The sequence below is a fragment of the Hyaena hyaena genome, unplaced genomic scaffold, assembly GCF_003009895.1.
Source record: "Hyaena hyaena isolate Hyena2069 unplaced genomic scaffold, ASM300989v1 scaffold_2, whole genome shotgun sequence".
Classification (NCBI taxonomy): domain Eukaryota; kingdom Metazoa; phylum Chordata; class Mammalia; order Carnivora; family Hyaenidae; genus Hyaena; species Hyaena hyaena.
This window is the reverse complement of record NW_024080634.1, coordinates 8,710,671-8,729,497: the sequence shown is the minus strand read 5'-3', so window position 1 is coordinate 8,729,497 and position 18,827 is coordinate 8,710,671. Positions and strand designations below refer to the sequence as shown.

Genomic DNA, 18,827 nt, shown 5'->3' with positions numbered 1-18,827 from the left:
CCAGAAGATCTATGTGCCAAAGAGAGCAGCCTTGATGGGAAGAAATTTACATCTCCATTTTCCTGACACCCACCCTAAGGAAATAGCCTGAACTTGTACCAGGAACTCAACTATTTGTCATGTAAGCCCATGTTCTTTTGTGCCACAGACTCCATATGTCTTCCCACTTGGCTACCACTCTTTTGGCACTAATGGCATCATTTAGGTCTTCTGATACAAGACTGAGCATCAATCAAAGCTCACCTCCCCCTGCCCACCCCAAAGGCTGGGGAGAATCACATCACTGGTAAGATGTATGGACTGAGCTGAATCCCAGGTCTGGAGCTGCCCAGAAGCCCTCCAAGTCACTGTCTACACATACAATGAATGGTGGGACTAGGAAGGCACTCCCAGTAGACATCTCAGTTTCTGATAGAGACTCATAGTCAGAACACAGCCAAGACCTCAGATCCTGAGTGCTGTCAATCTCAATCTGCCAGTGGGCCTTTTCCAAAAGCCAAAAGGGAGAACATTCATACATATCAGGGACAACCTTGCAGAATCACATCAAAGTGCTTCTGATTTGAAGGTGCCTTTGTGCAGGTCAATAAATGGTCAGAAAATACATATTTTACCTAATATGACTGTAGATATAAAAAAATGTATCTTCTGTGCATACACTCTAACTCACTCATCTATGACAACCAACACTGACTCTGTGTCAGAAAAGTAACATACTGGGTCATCACAGTTCCTGGGTGACTGTGTTCTTTATTGCTTTGGAAGGATGGAGCCCATTAGAGTTTGCCTACCAACCAACAAGATCTACCACTTGTGTTCCCCCTGGAGCTCCATACTTGTACATACACTTGCACTCTCATGTAAGAGACACTCCAAGATCTATAAGCCCCAACCTACACTTCTGTTCTTTCCCCCCAAAACCCACTCCAAAGGCCAAGAGATACTACATGCCCTGACCCATTCCTTCCGTGTTAACAGGTTGACCAGTGATCAAAGGCCATGTTCTTCTGCCATAAGCATAAAACAGGCACCATTTTATAATCAACTACCACCAGGCAAGGGTTGTTAAATGGCAAAAAAAAAAAAAATCTCAAAATCGGGAAAATGGTCTGAATCACCTGATAAGGTTGTCTGTTGCTGTGTTGTTCCCGAACGCTGGATTCAGAGGACACTGGAGCAAAAGAAGCAAGATCTGTAACAGAGAATGATTTTTAGAGTGATAAACGACAAAACCCAAATAACATAGTCTAACAATTCTGATTTAGAAGGAAATACATTATACAGCAACCCTGGCATAAAGTAATCCTTAACCATAAACATACTGTTTTTAGAATTAACCCTGAGGTTACATACTTTTCAAGTCTTATCTTTCTAATGAAATAAAAATATGGCAAACTCACAATCAAGTTCTTCCTTGACTCATTAGTCTTATCCAGAGACAAGGTGAATCCATAGCTGTAATGCTGATCAAGAAAAATAAACACAGGGCAAAAAAGGAAAAATAAAAAGATAGGTTTGGTTTGGACTCTGATTTTGGTCAAGCTACATGATTAATTACTCAAAACACTAAGAAATAAATATTCGCCCACAGGAAATTTTGTAAGCTGTGATCATATTATGAAATGAAACAGTCAAGGAGCGCCTGGGTGGCTCAGTCAGTTAAGTGACCAACTCTTGATTTCAGATCAGGTTATGATCTCATGGTTCATAAGATCAAGCCCTGAGTCAGGCTTCACACTGACAGCATGGTATTCTCTCTCCCCTCTCTCTCTGAGCCTCCCCTGCTGGTGCTCTCTCTCTCTCAAAATAAACAACCTTAAAAAAAAAAAAAAAAAGGAACCAGTCATGCTTCATACAATTTTTAAAAATCAGTAGTGAGCTGTTTGGAATGGATATGCGAGGCAGCCATGGCGAAGTGGGAGAGATGGGTGGTGAGCACAGCCTCAATTTTAGTGAAAACAGTTTTGGGGGAGCCTCTTGCAAGAACTGATTAATGAAACATCCTTCCATGGAATTTGTTTTGCCAGGCAACTTGGAAGGGCCAGGTTTACCCCTCCAACCCATTTGTACTCCCTTCCCCTCTCATCCACCTTCCAGAAGGATCCCTGCCACTAACCAGTGGACAAGCCTTCCAAGATGCCCTCACTAGGACTTTGTCCTGTAAAGGTAAGACATTCAGGTGCCACAAAGACTTTTCAAAATTGGGTTTCATTTTTAACATTCTCCCACACTCTCTAAAGCTCAGTAGGAATGGATTTCTTGCTGAGTCTCAGTCTTATCTGCAGTTTTGGAGAAGTGACCCTCAATGTCTTAAAATGCCTCCTCACACACTTTACTAAAGGTAAAAGGTACTTTTTTATCAAAAGAAAAAGGCTTTATAAAAAACATGAAAACACTAAGTTTATTTTAAAGCCCTTAAATTGTCATCCCACTTTGTTTTAAACTTTGGACAAATAGGTGGATTTTTACTCTTTACCTACTAGAATACTCCTAGTTCTTAAATTTCTTCTTCTGAAAAGTACCCAAAAAATAATGACCAGGAATGGCTAAGTCCACTGGCTTGCACAACTGGTGCTGGGCTGGCCACCTCCTCCTCCACATGCCCCTCTGGGTCTTCCCGCTGACCCACCGACCACTCACTTGCCGTCCTTGGCTCATCTGAACGGTAGCCCAAGTTTTCCCTTCCACTTTCTAAGTTTTTCTCAAAAGTTTCTTTGTTTGTCTTCACACTTGCAGATTTCCTGGAATTAGACCATTTTAAAAAGCAGAATGTTAATCTGTAGTGGGTGTTTGGTTCACACTGCCCCACCCAGAGCTCTCTTGCACACTAAACTCACCACAGCATCAGGACAGACACTCACTGCCGCCAGTACAACTATGTACGTGGTGTACATGCTCACACTCCCACTGTTGTAGGGAGAGATGCAACCTTATGATGACAGGCCCACGGGCACCATTCCCCATTGATAATCCATACCCAGAAACCAGAGACCAAATAAAGCAGGGTTAGCCAATGACGACCCACAGGGCAAACCCACCATCTCTTTTTATAAATAAAATTTTATCGAAACAGAGCCACACCTGTCCACTTCCATATTATTTATGGCTTTCTACATACTACAACAACAGAACTGAGTAAGCATAACAGAGAGCGTGTGGGTCACAAAACTAAAAATATTTACTATCTGGCCCTTTAAAGAAAAGGTATGTCAATCTCCAAAATAAAGTAAAAATTGGTGCAGCTTCCCAGGGGAGGAAAGTTTGGCAATGAGTATCCAAAGGTTTAAAAATATTCATGCTTGACCACTAAGAATGTATTCTAGGGAAATGACCAAAGACATGTGCAAAGATCTACTTAAAAGAATGTTCATTCATGAACATTTTATAACAGCAAAAGCTGTCGACAGCCTGCGTGCCCAGCCATAAGGACTAGTAAAATAAATGACAATCCATTTCTAAAATGAAATTCCAGGGGCGCCTGGGTGGCTTAGTCGGTTGAGCGTCCGACTTTCGCTTGGGTCATGATCTCGCGGTTTGTGGGTTCGGGCCCCGCGTCGGGCTCTGTGCTGACTGCCAGCTCAGAGCCTGGAGCCTGTTTCAGAGTCTGTGACTCCCTCTCTCTCTGACCCTCCCCTGCTCACACTGTCTCTCTCTCTCTCTCCTAGAAATAAATAAAACATTTAAAAAAATAAATAAATAAAATGAAATTCCACGCCACCTGTAAAAATTATTACAGGTGAGGATTCTCATGCACTGCTGATAAAAGTATAAACAGGCACACCTACTTCAGAAACCCGGATGATGACAGTATTGTCTACCCTGCCTACCCTGCAGCCCAGCTTTCACAGGTAGACATATACCCAACTGAATACAAAACAGGAATGAGGACTTAGGAACATGTCACCAAAGATATATGTTAAATTGCTTAGTGCCATGGTATTTATAATGACCCCAACCTGAAACTATCCAAATGCACATTTAAAGGGAAAAGGGGGGAAATAAATGGCATATATACCCAGAGTATGGTATCATATAATAATAGACCATCTACATCTTCACTGAACAATATGGACCAATTTCACAGGATGAAAACCAAAATGAATTAGTGCTCATGATATGATTCCATTTACATAAAGTTCATATGAATCTAATCTCTGGGGATGTAGGGATAGAGGCCAGAAGACGTGACATTTGAGGAAGAGGCAGCGATTTGAGGGGGACAGGAAGGTTGGGGTGCCAGCAGTGTTCTAGTTCTGTATGGCCCACTCAAGGCCCATGTGCCTTGTGAAAAGTAATCAGGCAACACACCACGAGTTGTGTACTTTTCTGTACTTAAACTTCAATAAGATATTTTAATTAAGCAAATGAAACAAAAATGTGGTCGGCAAATATTTGTTGATGGAAATAATCTTCAGAAGAGTGCCAAGATAGAAGAGCAAGCTATGAAATATGACTTATTATGATCCAATTATGAACCAAATTTCACAAAATGCATACATGTGTGTATCAATGTGAACACATGTGTGTGTGGTCATACACACATACTCAGATAACAGTATTTGCTTTAGAACAATAGAATTAAGAGTGATTTCCAACCATTTCTTAAAAGAATATGTTTGGGGGGCTTGGGTTGAGCGTTGTTCAAGTCAGTTGAGCATCCAGCTTCGGCGCAGGTTATGATCTCGTGGTTTGTAAGTTTGAGCCCCACATCGGGCTTGCTGCCATCAAGCCTATTAGTGCAAGCCCGCTTTGGAAACTGTCTGCCCCTCCCCAACTTGTGCTCTCCCAAAAATGAATAAATATATTTTTTAAAAACTGTATTTTTAATTTTTCCTATCATAAACATGCATTGATTATAGAGAAAGAAGTATGTTATTTTACTGCATTAGACATCTGAGAGCAGCTGGAGCCAACACAGTGCAGGGAAAGCAGCTAGAATATGAGGGTCCCAGTGCGTATCCCCGTCTTTCCTCTCCAGTCCTAATGTACTCAGGTCTAAGTATGAGAGCTGCACACAGACAAGGTCCAGGCCCTTAGCAGGACGGCCTTGCTCACATCCTGACCATCCAATCCCCAGATGGGAGATCCTGGGGATACTACCTAACCTCTCTGTTCCCCTCAGTTTCCTCCTCTACAAAACGGAGAAAGGGCCTGTAAAATCATCGTGAGTATTCAATGAGAAAACGAGCTACTATGTGTAGAGCAGCACCTGGCATGTACGTTTGGTACGCAGCATAAACCAGCTGTTGTCAGCACTACTGCCCCATTTTGTTGCTGCTGCCGTCATTATTCCTTATGCTTTCCCTCTGCCCCTGAACTGCTGTTGACCCCCGTACTGTGTTTTGAAATCAGCTAATATCCCAGGGAATACAAATGAAAGATGTTACAAAGTCAATAATGGTGAACAGAAGAATCCAGGCTGTCATCATGCTGAGAAATACCAGAATAATTATTAGAGTCAGTTTGCCTTCCTCTCCTCTTGCCCGAGTCAGGCCCCAAAGGAGGTGTAGTTTCAGATTGCTGCTTTGTGGTGTCCTCAGAGAGACTGTAGCTGCCTCTCCCAACACCACATTATCACCGGGGAGTGACTGGGGTCAAAGGGAGAACAGCTAGTGTCTGTTATACAATGATTACACACATCTTCATTCACCACGGGTAGCCTAAAGGTATTTTAAAATCACAGCGTATCAAAAACTAAACTTCTCTAATAAAATACAGAAAATTAGACATGGTTTGCTGTAACACCCCCACCAAAATCACTGCTATCTAAAAATCCCTTCCCTCACTTGTTGGGATGAGCACTGGGTGTTATATGTAAGCCAACTTGACAATAAACTATTGAAGGAAAAAAAAATTAAAGAGATAAAAAAAAACAAAAAATAAAAAATAAAAATCCCTTCCCTTAGTGCATTTATAATTGTGTAAATATTGCAGACATTTAAACTGGTTATTGTATTACTGTAGGTCCTTGACATGGCTACCTTCAAAGTGCTTGCAGCTACTTCTGGATGGCCATGGGAATGTCAGGAATTTTTCTATCCCCTCCCCCATCAGTGGTACAAGCAGTAAAAGCTTCCTAATTTGTCTGCCTGCTCAGTTTCATGTGCCTGAAGCCATCCAGCTGAACTCACTGTTCTCCACTGTCACAGAAATTCCAAGAGGAATTCTGCCTGATATCCTTGAAATGTTCCTCGACTTCCTTGCATTGACTCAAAACAGAAGGGACAACAGTCATGGTGCATAGTGTCCTCTTGTGGAAAGAGTTGCAAATGCCAGACACCAAGTAGGAAATTTCCATTTTCCTAAGTGAGCCAGGGCAAGTCAAACTTAGGCAGTAGCCACCCCTTATTTTATTCTACAATTAATTTTGCCATATGAGTTTGTGTTTGGCATATGTGTTTTTCAGAGTTGTCTACTTTCAGTACTTAATTTTGAATAACTTAATCCTGAAACACCACAGTTGTGTGTGTGTGAGTAGTGGTAGAGTTGGTATTTAGTTGCTTTTCATTTGTTTATTTTTCTTTTCAGAAAAGTGATATGATTTCAAACTTACCTTATTTCTCTTTCATAACTAGATTCTGAAAAAAAAGGAACAAAATCACATTAGCAAAATCAAGATAGTTATTCCAAAAATAAGATATCATCAATTTTTATAGACCCCCCTGATTTTAAATGCATTGCTAAGTATTTGTGACCCATTAGGTATTATTAAGTTCCTCCACACTGAATTACCAAATAACTTTAAAGCATAATGGAAGTAGAATTCACTATTAACTATCATAAACATAAATAATTCCTAGGTACCTGTAGTGTAGTAGGTACCTAATAAGTATATAGTGAATTTTGATTTTGACTAGCAAGATTACAAAGACTCCATTCACTAGGAAGAGGAATTCTGGATTCCCAGTCCCTACTGTCATTTATTCAGTACTTACTGTGTGTCAGCACTTACTTCATTTAATCATTACAACCCAATAGGTAGGTATTAGAGTCATCATATTATTAACAAACTAGACACTATCATATTGTATAGCCATACTTTAACAAATGAGGAATTACATTGCTTAAGCACTGTATTTACTTAATTTTAAGATTCATTTTCAATCAATATGTACCAAAGGTATCAATGCATGGAGTTGGACTCCCCCCCCTCCCTGAGCTGTCATTAGATTGTTAATGTTTTTAACCAAAGGATTCTTGGACTGGAGGGAACATAGAACCTGAAAGTAGAGAGAAACATAGCCATACTCCAGTCCCCAATCATCTGTCTCAAAAGCCAGTGTTCTTTGCAACTCTGCTGTCCTGTCTAGGCCTTCTACTCATCACATTTTACTGAGATCTAAAAAAAATATTCATTTTCCTTATTTTTAGAGAATATTCTCACTTACTTCCAGTTGTAATAATATCTGCCAATTCACACCCTAAATTGGACATCAGAAGCAATCTTATTTGAATTGAAAGAGAGAGATACAATGTCACTACTGTTCCCATGAGGGATAGGCTCTTGGCTTCTTTGTTCTATTAGCAGAAACAATCCAAAGGCCTTCAGGCCACACTTAGTGGGGTCTTCAGCTCTCTTCAGTCAGTCCCCATAACCAGTCAGATCACTGAGAATTCTCCAGGCATCAGCAAAGCAAGTGCCAGGAAAAACTTCTGAAGAAACTTGATGTTTACTATTTTTAAGCATGGAAATGTCATGGCCTTCATTGCATCCTTTACATTTATGTCAAGGTGAAGTGTAGTGTCCATTGTGAGTCCCACCCAATGGGGTGGGCTCTGTAAGGTTGCCACAAGCCCTGCTCATAGCTCTTACCTGGACCTGTTATGAACCAGAGGAATAAAAACAGCTCACTCCTACATGAGATTTTCATCTCAAAGTTAGGTAAAAGATAAAATCTAGGGTGGAGGGGCACCTGGATGGCTCAGTCGGTTAAGCGTCCAACTTCCACCCAGGTCATGATCTCATGGTTTGTGGATTCCATGTCAGGCTCTGTGCTGACAGCCAGAGCCTGGAGCCTGCTTTGGATTCTGTGTCTCCCTCTCTCTCTCTGCCCCTCCCCTGCTCGCACTCTGTCTCTCTTTCTCTCTCAAAATAAAATAAAACATTAAAAAAATTTTAATCTAGAGTGGAAAAAGTTTAATGTATCACTGCATTTTATCCTCATAACCAATCTATAAGATGGCACTTTTTCCCATCTTGTAAATGAGAATGCCAAGAATCAGACAGGCCCCTTGTCGCACATCTTACCTGGGCCACCAACCATCACAGCCTTCTTATTAGGCTATTTGGAACAGGCAAAAAACAGCTTAGGAGAAGCAGGAATCCAAATAACCAGAATGTTCCTCCCACAACACCACAGTAGCTAATGTTGAAAATAGTAATCTGAAGGCACTGAACAATCCTGGTCACTTCCAAATTAAATTTTAAGCTATCCAATCATTTTCATTTAAAAGCCGGTGTGTTTTACTTGAGTAATCTGTTTGTGGCATGTAGGGTAACTCCCCAGTAAAGCAAATTCCCATCAAATCTGGGCCAGCAGAGGCTTACTACTTTTCATGTTGTTTCCTAGAGAATAAAGTTGTATCACAGAATTAATTCCCAATCCTGAACCAAATCCATAAAGGGGCTAAGGCTAGACAATTAGCTTAGATAAGGCTTAACTATGCACTTTATATAGAATATCTAAGAGAGATAGTCCATATAAGATAATTAACACAGTGTCTAGCACACCCACAAAAAGTGCTCATCGAATGGCAATTATTACTAATAACATTTTAAATACAATGAAACTGATGCACAGCTGAATATCAGAAGTCTGATTTTAAGAAAAATAGCTTAACTGTAGAGAATATTCAAATAGGCGTAGGTGAGGTTTTATGAGACAAAGAAAGGTGAGGCTGGACACGCACATTCAGCACTTAGAAAGTCCTGGGCCACTCACATGACAAAGATCCTTTGATTTCTGCAGTCACAAATGGCTGAACCCCTTGACAAGCCCACCCTAATGTTGGTGAGCCCACTGCAATGTGAAGCCCGACCCCCAAACAAGGCCACTGCTCTCATGTATCTTGGAGTCCTCAAAAGACTTCATTCAGAAGAAATGTGTAATTATTTTTATTAAGTTTATTTGTATTATTTTTATTGACATACTTTCTTTTTCTTCCCACCACTGCAACAACACTCGCCTCACAATTCAGAATTGCACAAAATGGGAAATCATCTTTTCATGTGCTCCGATAGGTAGGCATTATTCTAGATAAAAGCACAGCATCTAAATGCTGGATTACAATGCCCTTCTATCCTTGCAAATAAGCATGGAACTCAAATACTGTCTCTTCACCCTCTCAAAAGTGTGAAGATCTCAGTCTTCCCGGGAGGGGTTATGACTGGCCCCAAAGGAATGTATTCCTTCTTCATAAAATCCTTTGCTTCTCTGAAGCCCACTTCCAAATAAAGTGCACTCCAAAGGCCAAAGCACCTTATGAAAGAGCTAAGGAGCTAATGACCTACAAGTGTTTGTACCAAACGTTCAAAAAGATACACAAATCTATATGAACAAAAAAATTACCTTTTTTCTCTCTCCTGGAGACACAACAACAGCAGATTATTACAATCAGAACAATTATCAGGATCAAAAGCAATGAAAATGATACTGCAAGCAGAATTATGGCCCAGGTAGGCAATGATGTACCTGCTTTATCAATGCTGCCTATAAAGTCGAAAGGAGAAAAAAAATTATTTAGTGATGTTTGCTACTGTATAGGGTTTGTAATTGCTATTTCTGCCACCCTGTTTAGATTTTGTTTGTTTAGTTAGATTTTGTTTTCCAGTAATATTATAACCATTTGGCCATTAAAGCTGGGTGTCAAAGGCCAACTTCTCTTCACTGTGCTCGGATAGTCAATACTCTACAGGATCTTCATTACAATACTTACTGCTGCCAATAAGTACTTGCTGAGTAACACAGCCCCAGTATTTGTCAGTTAGTGTCTCTACCATTCCTGGAAAGTAGAGCAGGCAGCGCAGGGAGACCGCTCCCAGGTTGGAGGAGTGATTTCCTCTCTCCAACACCCTTTATTTAGCCAAGGAATATTTACTGAGCAGCTACTGCTGGACAAAACTGCAAGACCAGCATTTGGTTCTCCCTTCCATGTTCCCACCCATCAAGGGTCCAGAGCCCAGAAAAAATGAGGACAAACTGAAGAAGAGTCATGTCTAAGGGATTGTACTGCAAGGGTCTTCAGCCCCAGCTCACCCACACCTCGCCCACAGAATTCATTCTTCATCTGTTCATTGCTGTTTTCCATGTTTTCCACCGTCCTTTTTTTCCCTTTTTTTTCTTTTTACAAATAGTTTATTGTCAAGTTGCTTTCCATATAACACCCAGTGCTCATCCCCACAAGTGCCCTCCCCCATGCCCATCTCCCCCCTCGCCCCCTCACCCATCAGTCCTCAGTTTGTTCTCAGCATTCAAGAGTCTCTCATGGTTTGCCTCCCTCCTTCTCCCCCACTATTTCCCCCCTTCTTCTCCCCCACGGTCCTCCTTTAAGTTCCTCCTAATCCTCCTATACATGCAAACATATGGTATTTGTCCTTCTCTATGTGACTTATTTCGCTCAGCATAACACCCTCAAGGTCCATCCATGTTGCTACACATGGCCAGATTTCATTGTTTCTCATTGCCATGTAGTATTCCATCGTATAGATAAACCACATCTTCTTGATCCATTCGTCCGTTGATGGACACTTAGGCTCTTTCCATGATTTGGCTATCGTTGAGAGTGCTGCTATGAACATTGGGGTCCATGTGCCCCTATGCATCAGCACTCCTGTATCCCTTGGGTAAATTCCTAGCAGCGCTTTTGCTGGGTCATAGGGGGTTTCTATTGTTAATTTTTTGAGGAACCTCCACACTGTTTTCCAGAGGGGCTGTACCAGTTTACATTCCCACCAACAGTGTAGGAGGGTGCCCGTTTCTCCATATCCTCGCCAGCATCTAGAGTTCGTTGATTTGCTCATTTTAGCCACTCTAACTGAGAGCCACTGTCCTTAATGTCTGCTTTGCTCTCTCATTGCATCCAATAGTCATGGATTTGGGAAAGAGAACGGATAGGCAAGGCAGTGGCAGCAGAGAGTGAAAGGAAGTAGGAGAGAAGGGAAGAGAGAAGAGAAAGCCATTTTGATGTAGTCCAGCCCTGTCTTAGCCTAAGCTGTCCACCATACTTCATACAGTTATCTAAACTCAAATTAAATTAAGCATAATTATATACAATTAAATACTCAGCACCTCAATCACACTGGCCACATTTCAAGTGCTCCATTCTCACAGGTGCAGAACATGGCCCTCATCACAGGAAATCCCATTGGACTGCACCAAGCAGCCATGGGCTTTGAAGAACTGTACCCATGTTCTGAAGAGAGCTCTTACCCACATTGCATTTCCTTCCCCTGAATCACATTGAGGTCAAACCACATTTAAGTCGATCTGTTCAAATGTGAATTGCTCTTCAATAAAGTCTGTCACTCAACCCTGAGTGTTTGGTTGGATTCTCATTGTAAATGAATGCTATTTTATTAAATGCAAGTCATTAGGAAAATATTAAAACAATAACTTCCTATGAAGGAAGATAGGGTTTGTTTTTAAATCAACTGACTTTCCAGTACTTTGGAACCAGAGGTTATAGTGGGAAAACAGTTCTTGGGTGTTTTTATTTAGTGTTTTCCATGAAAGTTGACCTTGAAATCATAATTTGCTAATCCTGTGTCAAAGTTAAATGCTCAGAGTACCTTGCAGGAATGGTTAAGATGATCACTAATGCCCTAGTTTCTACAATCATCAACCATCTGGATTCTGACTCATGGACAAGTAAGGATTCCACTGCAAAATAATGCATGGACTGATCTCAAAGCACATGCTAAAATTCAGAGAACCCTGTGCTTTGAAGAATTACATAATACAAAAAGGTTGTCTTCTGTTCTCTGTGCAAAGCCTCTCTGCATTACCTGTGATCAGTTTTGTAATTTCCTTTTTCTTATACATCTCCCATTCATTGCCACCATGAATGTTTGTGAAATTGACTGCTTTCACTTCCAGTTCTTCTTACACATCTACTACTATCTAAACTAAACTTAGTCCCCTCAAGGTCAAGGACTGTGTCTTATTTTTCTTATACCCCAAGCACCTGGTATATATTGGGCATATTGGATGGATGGATAGGTGGATGGATGGATGGATGGATGGATGGATGGATGGATGGATGGATAGATAATGGATCCCCACATCATCCACCATTTTTCTGAAATGAACTGAGACAGATAGAGATAGAAAAGAGTTCCCCAGAAAAGGCAGAGTTGGTAGGGTCAGAATTCTACCCTTCCCATACCACCCCTCCTCAGCCCCAGAATTGGAGCTTTAAAATAAACAAGTCTCTTCCCATCCAAAGAGTAGCACAGGTTGTCCACTTGATGCACAGAGAGCAGAATCCCAGGCATCACCTGGACGTCTTGCTGCACATGCAAATACAGAGCCCGCCTCCAGTGGTGCCAAGTCAGGGGGTCTGGAATGGCATCCCAGGTGACTCTGATACAGGTGGTTGTGACTCACACTTTGAAAATACCAAAATGGAAACATTCCTAAGCAACTTGCCACACGACAGGATGCTCCAGCTAACAGATGTGATACAAGTAATAATAATAATAATAAGTCCAAAACCACATGTATGATAATCACAGTCTAGAGTTTAAACTCAGAACACCATAAGGAAGCTTTGCAATTGACAACGAGCTTTGGGCTTCATGTCAGTGGATCCAGTGAAATCTCATGGCCACTATTTATTTGTATTCCTTCTGATGACTGGCTCACTCATCCACAATTCCTGCTCCCATCCTCCCAGGCTGGTCAGAGGCTCAGGATGCATGTCAAAGTGCTGAGAACACTGTAGGATGCAACACACACGTTCAGGATTGCTGATGTCATCCTAAATCGGCATGATGAACTTTTTACCAATTTAAATTTGCAAATACGAGAAGCTTTCATAAGGGAGCCAGCTGATGTTAAACATTTAAGATGTGGATCAAGATTCAAGAGGTGGGTGGGGCACCTGGGTGGCTCAGTCAGTTAAGCATCTGAGACTCTTGATCTCAACTCAGGTCTTGATCTCACGGTGGTTAGTGCAAGCCCCGTGTTCAAGCTCCGTGTCCAGCGTGGAGCCTCCTTAAAAGAATCAAGAGATAGGCTTGAAATTCACACTGGTAAAGTCAACACACATTTGTTGACTTCCTCAAACATTCCGTATCAGGGCGTTTTCCTCCCCTGATGGAGAAAATGATCAGTTTGCCAAGCCTCTTTTAACCAAGTCTTGACCTGAGAACCTTTTCTCTGATCTAGCACTGAAATGGCTGCTTATCCCCCAGGAAGGACTTATTTAAAGGAAGAGAAGGGCTACCCTTCTGGCTACTGTGATCTCACTCATTTTCTCTCATCTCTTACTTTAACCACTGTGCTCAGCCCCAAACTCTCACCAAAACAGGAACTGCTATCAGGAGCTACATGGCTTGTTCTTTCACTCCCTATTTGCTGTGACCACACTCCACTGTGGTCAAATCTCCCCTGGGGTTTCACACTGAGCAAAGACTTACGTTCTCACTCTACTCCAGTAGAGCCCCCCAGACAGCATGGTATATGCACCATGAGGAGGTGTAATTTGGTACTGCAACTACACATAAGAACTTTTCTTATTTGAATAATAATTTTTGATTTATCATATATGACATACCTATGAATGCACACATGCATATATATATCATAGAGACCTTAGTGTAACGCTTTTTAAATGAATACATTTACAGTGGATTGAAAGAAAAATAGGGGCACCTGGGTGGCTCAGTGGTTTAAGCTTCAGACTTCGGCTCAGGTCATGATCTCACGTTTGTGAGTTCCAGCCCCACGTCGGGCTCTGTGCTGACAGCTCAGAGCCTGTAGCCTGTTTCTGATTCTGTGTCTCTTCTCTCTGCCCCTCCCCAGCTTTCTCTCTCCCTCTCTGTCTCTCAAAAATAACTAAACATTAAAAAAATTTTTTAAAGAAAGAAAAATACATGATAGTCACCTATTGATGAAAAGCATGACAGTGGACAGAAAGCACAGAATCTTGGAATGACCTTGTCCGTAATTCTTCACTGTTCTGGTAAGGCGCTTAGAACAAAGAGGCTCAGCAAACTGGGCAAGGCACTCAGACAGGAGAAAACCTGGTGCTGTGACTCTGGTCTTTCTATTCTTGTTGTGTGTCCAATTTGGAATATCTTCTGGGAAGATACAGCCCAGGTCTTCCAGGAAGTGGGGAGTTCAGGTGGGCGCTGGTCCCTGACTTACGTCCTAGCATAGAATGTGGACATAATAGGCTCAAGGCGAACAGCAGAGCTGCTGGAAAGGATGCACATGTGTACCTAGCGACCAAGGAAGATGATGTCCAAGTTCAACACCGCCTGCCCTGCTCCCTGTGTTCCCTCACACAGCTGTGCACGTCACAGCCACCATCCTGAACTTACCGTACACCTTATATCTCAGCTTCAAGACTGTGCTTTTCTGATCTGCACAGGAAAGGAAAAGAGTTCTTCCCAGACGCTCTCACAGAAATGCTCAGAGTTTTAAAAGGGCACATAGAATTTCTCAAGAACAGTTGGATCAATACAAAATGTCACTAGCGGCATGTGCCAAGCGTGCTCCTCTGCTGACTGGAAGGGACACAGGAGATCTCTGAATCAATGAGACAAGTGATAAAAGCCCTCCCCTCTCCTGCCCTGTGGGCTCTGTGGCAGGGACTGTCCTGAGTGCTTGAGACATTTAAACCTGGTGACTTCTCACACCGAAAACAATCCCATGAGGTAAATATTATTATCATCTCTCTTTTATAGATGAGAACATTGAGGCACAGAGAGGCTAAGTAACTTACCTGAAGTCACACAGTAAGGAGGCAGGAAAGATGGGAATCTGAGCCCAGGCCCTCTGGTCTGTGTGGATAATAGCACCTGATGAAGCTGGCTCAGGAAGCAAGACTTCCAAGATTTCCCTGTTCAGTAGCTCCCAGTTCTGCCTGCCCAGTAAACTGGGAGCTTTCTTAAAAATGTCTGTTTCCAGGCTCCACTCAAACCAATTACATCAGAACCTCTGGGATGGGCCCTACGCACCACCATGTGTGTTAAAGCTCCTGGACACCAAGGGGCAGCCAGGAGGGAGAACTTCCGCCCTATGCTTCTGCCCCTCATTTCACAGGCAAGAAAACTGAGCTCCAGAAATCAGTGATTTGCCCAGAGTCACACAGCCAGAGCCAGAGCTGTGACCCAGGACTGCCACTCCCCGGACTCGGTCGGCCAGCCATCGAAACCGTCACTCCCCACAAAACTGAGGTTATAACCAGGAATCACTACACTCCACCAGGTGCGGCTCTGTCCCAACAATGTTTCTTTGTTGGAACGCTTCACAGTCTGAACATGAGCAAGAAAACAGAGCAAACCAGGCAGCTGGGCGCACAGAGGGCTGACTGATTATCAGAAGGGGGTACATGAGAAGGGCTCTCACTTTCCGCTGTCTGTATGTCTGCAATGCCTGACATTAGTGTTGCTTTTGGAATCAAGAAAATCGATATTTTAAAAAAAACACTGGCAGTACCCTTTCCAGGATGCTTCTCTTTCAAAACTCAGTGAGTGTTTGGCTTGAACCAACTACAGGCTTCCTAAACTGCCATTGTTATTCTTGCCACGACTTACAGGGACTATTCCAGAAATGAAGACCCCTTGCACTTTTAGGAGGAAATGGGAGTGGGGGGGCATGACTGATGCTTATCGATTCCTGGAGAAGCCTGCCCAGCACAAGCTTGCGGGTTCTGGGCTCTCCGGACCACTGGCTGTGTTCCTGGAAATCCCCCAGGCACCAGCAGCCGTGGCTGTAATGAGGTCTTCAGCTGCTAAAACTTGCATAAAATACACAACACACAGCAGCCACCAGCTGCTCTGGATCTTGATGAATAATTTAGAAACAAATTACCCTTTTCCAAATGAGTCCAATAAAGTAAGACTCATTGCAAGGCACACGCTGTGCTTCCCTATGAGACGGTGGGGACTCCAGCTGCCTTCATTAAGGCTGCTAACTCCGCCGGTCCGAGCCTACGAGGCACTCAGCTGAATTAAACCTGATCAATGGAAATTAAGTGCCCCTTGCCCTTCCCTACAAAAGAAAAGCCTTGCAGGCAAGCGAATCTCTAAAAACCATTTCTATGGGGTATGATCAATCAGACCAGAGCTGTTACCTTGTTAAGATGTGCAGTTTCTACAGCCGATTCCATTCCATTTCGTGATAATGGAACTTTTTTTTTTAATCTTCCCTTCCAAAACCTGGACCCTACTTTATCATGTTTAAATAGCTTGAAAACAAGCTGGACTGGCTCCTTGGAGAAATGGCTGGTTCCAGGTAAAATGGGGGAAATGCAAAGGGACTTCGGAACATCATTCTATTGAGCCGACTGCTCAAAAACTAGGGCCATGTCAAAAAGGACACTGGAGCCTGCTGGTAAGGATTCCCACTAGCCAAATCCAGAGCAACTTGGCCATGGCAATGAATTATGACAGGAGCAGATTTTAGTGTATCGGATAAAAAGGAATATTGCATCAGCATTACATTTCCTAATTGCCAAGGACATCACATGTGGTTAAGTAGAATGTCTTTGTTCTTATGATACACACACCAAGGTATTTAGATATTTATTTAACATAAGCTCTCAAATGGTTCAGCAGAAAGAAAAAGCTGAGAAAGAGAGAGAGAGAGAAACAGGATAAAATATTAATATTTGTTTCTAGGTGAAGGCACGGGGTAGTCATTATACTGGTCTTGCAACTTTTTTAAAGATTTTAGTTTTTAAAAATAATAAGCTGGAGACAGAAAAGCAAGCTGGGTTTGAATTCTAGCTTTATCTTCTTACATCATCTTAGCAAAGAATAAGCCAAATTTCCTTGAATTTAATAAGCTAAAATAAATTAATCTTGACTTAAAATCAGAGAAATACAGATTTCAGTGTCCTTCGCCCTCAAAAGCATTGATATTCAGCAGATCCAGGTCAGAGATCTGCCGGCCCTGGATCCCCTTTCCCAGTGGCAACAACTGGCTGGCACTTGTAGAGCTGTTCCATGTGGACAGAGCATCATGTCTGGTTCCCAATGGGCCCCTCTGCTCCATCTTCTACTTGACACATGTATTCACTCATGCTTTCTTTCCTGTTGTCTGCCTGGTCTCTGAGAGCATCTGAATCAGAGACAAGAGGCAAATTCTTAACAACAGGGTGACAAGCTTGTGCTCATTGCACCAAGGACCAATCCCAGCAGTGCAAAGCACAGAATTGTTGGTACTGACCACAGGTTAGGCTCTGACTGGCTTTTTATAGGTTCACAGAGACATTGTCTGTGATGGGTTGACTGTATCCCCCTAAAATTCATATGTTAAAGTACTAGCCCCCAATATTCCCAGAATGTGACCTTACTTGAAAACAGAGTATTGCAGATGTAATTTAGTTAAGATGAGGTTATACTGGATAGGCTAGGCCCCATAGTCCAACATGAGTGGTGTCCTTATAAAAAAGGGAAACTTAGGGGCATCTGGGTGACTCAGTTGGTTGAGCATCTGGCTCTTGGTTTTGGCTCAAGTCATGATCTCACAGTTCATGGATTCAAGCCCTGCATCAGGCTCTGTGCTGACAGTGTGGAGCCTGTTTGGAATTCTCTTTCTCTCTGTCTCCTTCTCTCTCTGTCTCTCAAAATAAATAAATTTTTTAAAAAATTTAAAAGGGAAATTTGGACACAGACAAGCACACACAGAGAGCGTCCTGTGAAGATGAAAACAGAGGTCGAGTTGATGACTCTACAAGCCAAGAAACACCAAAGACCACCAACAAATACCAGAAGTTAAGAGAGAGGCCTAGAGATCATTCCCTGAAAGCCCTTGGGAAGAACCAGCTCTACCAACACCTTGATCTCAGACATACAGCCTCCAGAGCTGTGACATAACACATTTCTCTGGTATAAGCCACCCACTTTGTGGAACACCATTATGGAAGCCATAGGACACTCCCCCAAGTGGCTGCCCATGTGCCCACACAAGTGAAACGCAGAGCTGACAGGTGAGCAGTTTCTGGAGACAGACCAGCAAGGCCGTCTCTGCTGTTTCCTAGTTCTGAGGACACAGGCAAATTCCAAACCAGACTGTGTCCCTGTCACCTCACCTCTGCACCAGAAGTAATAACAGAATCCACTCATAGGCCTGCTGTGCATGTTAATTTGGTTAACATCTGAGAAGCCCTTAAAACAGAGCCTTTACTTGGCAAATGCTATGTTTCTTCTTCTCCCTCTTCCCCTTCTTCCTCTTCCTCCTCTTCCTCCTTCTCTTCTTCCTCTTCTTCCTCATCTTCCTCTTCCTCCTCCTCTTCTTCTTCCTCTTCTTCCTCCTCTTCTTCCTCCTCTTCTTCATCCCCTTCTCTCCTTCCTTTTTCTTTTTCCTTTTCTGCCTCTTCTTCCTCTTCTTCCTCCTCCTCTTCCTCCTCTTCTTCATCCCCTTCCTCTCCTTCCTTTTTCTCTTTTTCCTCTTCTCCCTCTTCTTCTTCCCCCTCTTCCTTTTCTTTTCTTCCTCCTCTTTCTCCGCTTGCTCTTCCTCGTCTTCTCCTTCTCCTTCTTCCTCTTCTTCATCACCGATCTTGCTGTGGCTATAGCTCTGTTCTGAAGTTTGGAAAATCTTTTTTTTTTTTTTCATCATTGTACTTCTAGTTTTTTTTTTTTTTTTTTTTTTTTT

General features: G+C 42.4%; 1 protein-coding gene across 4 annotated transcripts in view; it reads right to left on the bottom strand.

Annotated features, from left to right (window-relative positions):
- IGSF5 (immunoglobulin superfamily member 5) overlaps positions 1 to 18,827 on the bottom strand; it is a 47,066-nt gene that overhangs the window by 8,414 nt on the left and 19,825 nt on the right. For 3 of the 4 annotated variants that reach the window (XM_039228021.1, XM_039228039.1, XM_039228029.1), the window contains 4 exons: positions 9,570 to 9,710; positions 6,554 to 6,578; positions 2,641 to 2,741; positions 1,119 to 1,192 (listed from right to left, as the gene is read on the bottom strand). In XM_039228021.1, the coding sequence (XP_039083952.1) occupies positions 1,119 to 1,192; positions 2,641 to 2,741; positions 6,554 to 6,578; positions 9,570 to 9,710 (341 nt within the window). The remainder of the gene's footprint in view (positions 1 to 1,118; positions 1,193 to 2,640; positions 2,742 to 6,553; positions 6,579 to 9,569; positions 9,711 to 18,827) is intronic. The other variant, XM_039228049.1, reaches the window with a different exon arrangement.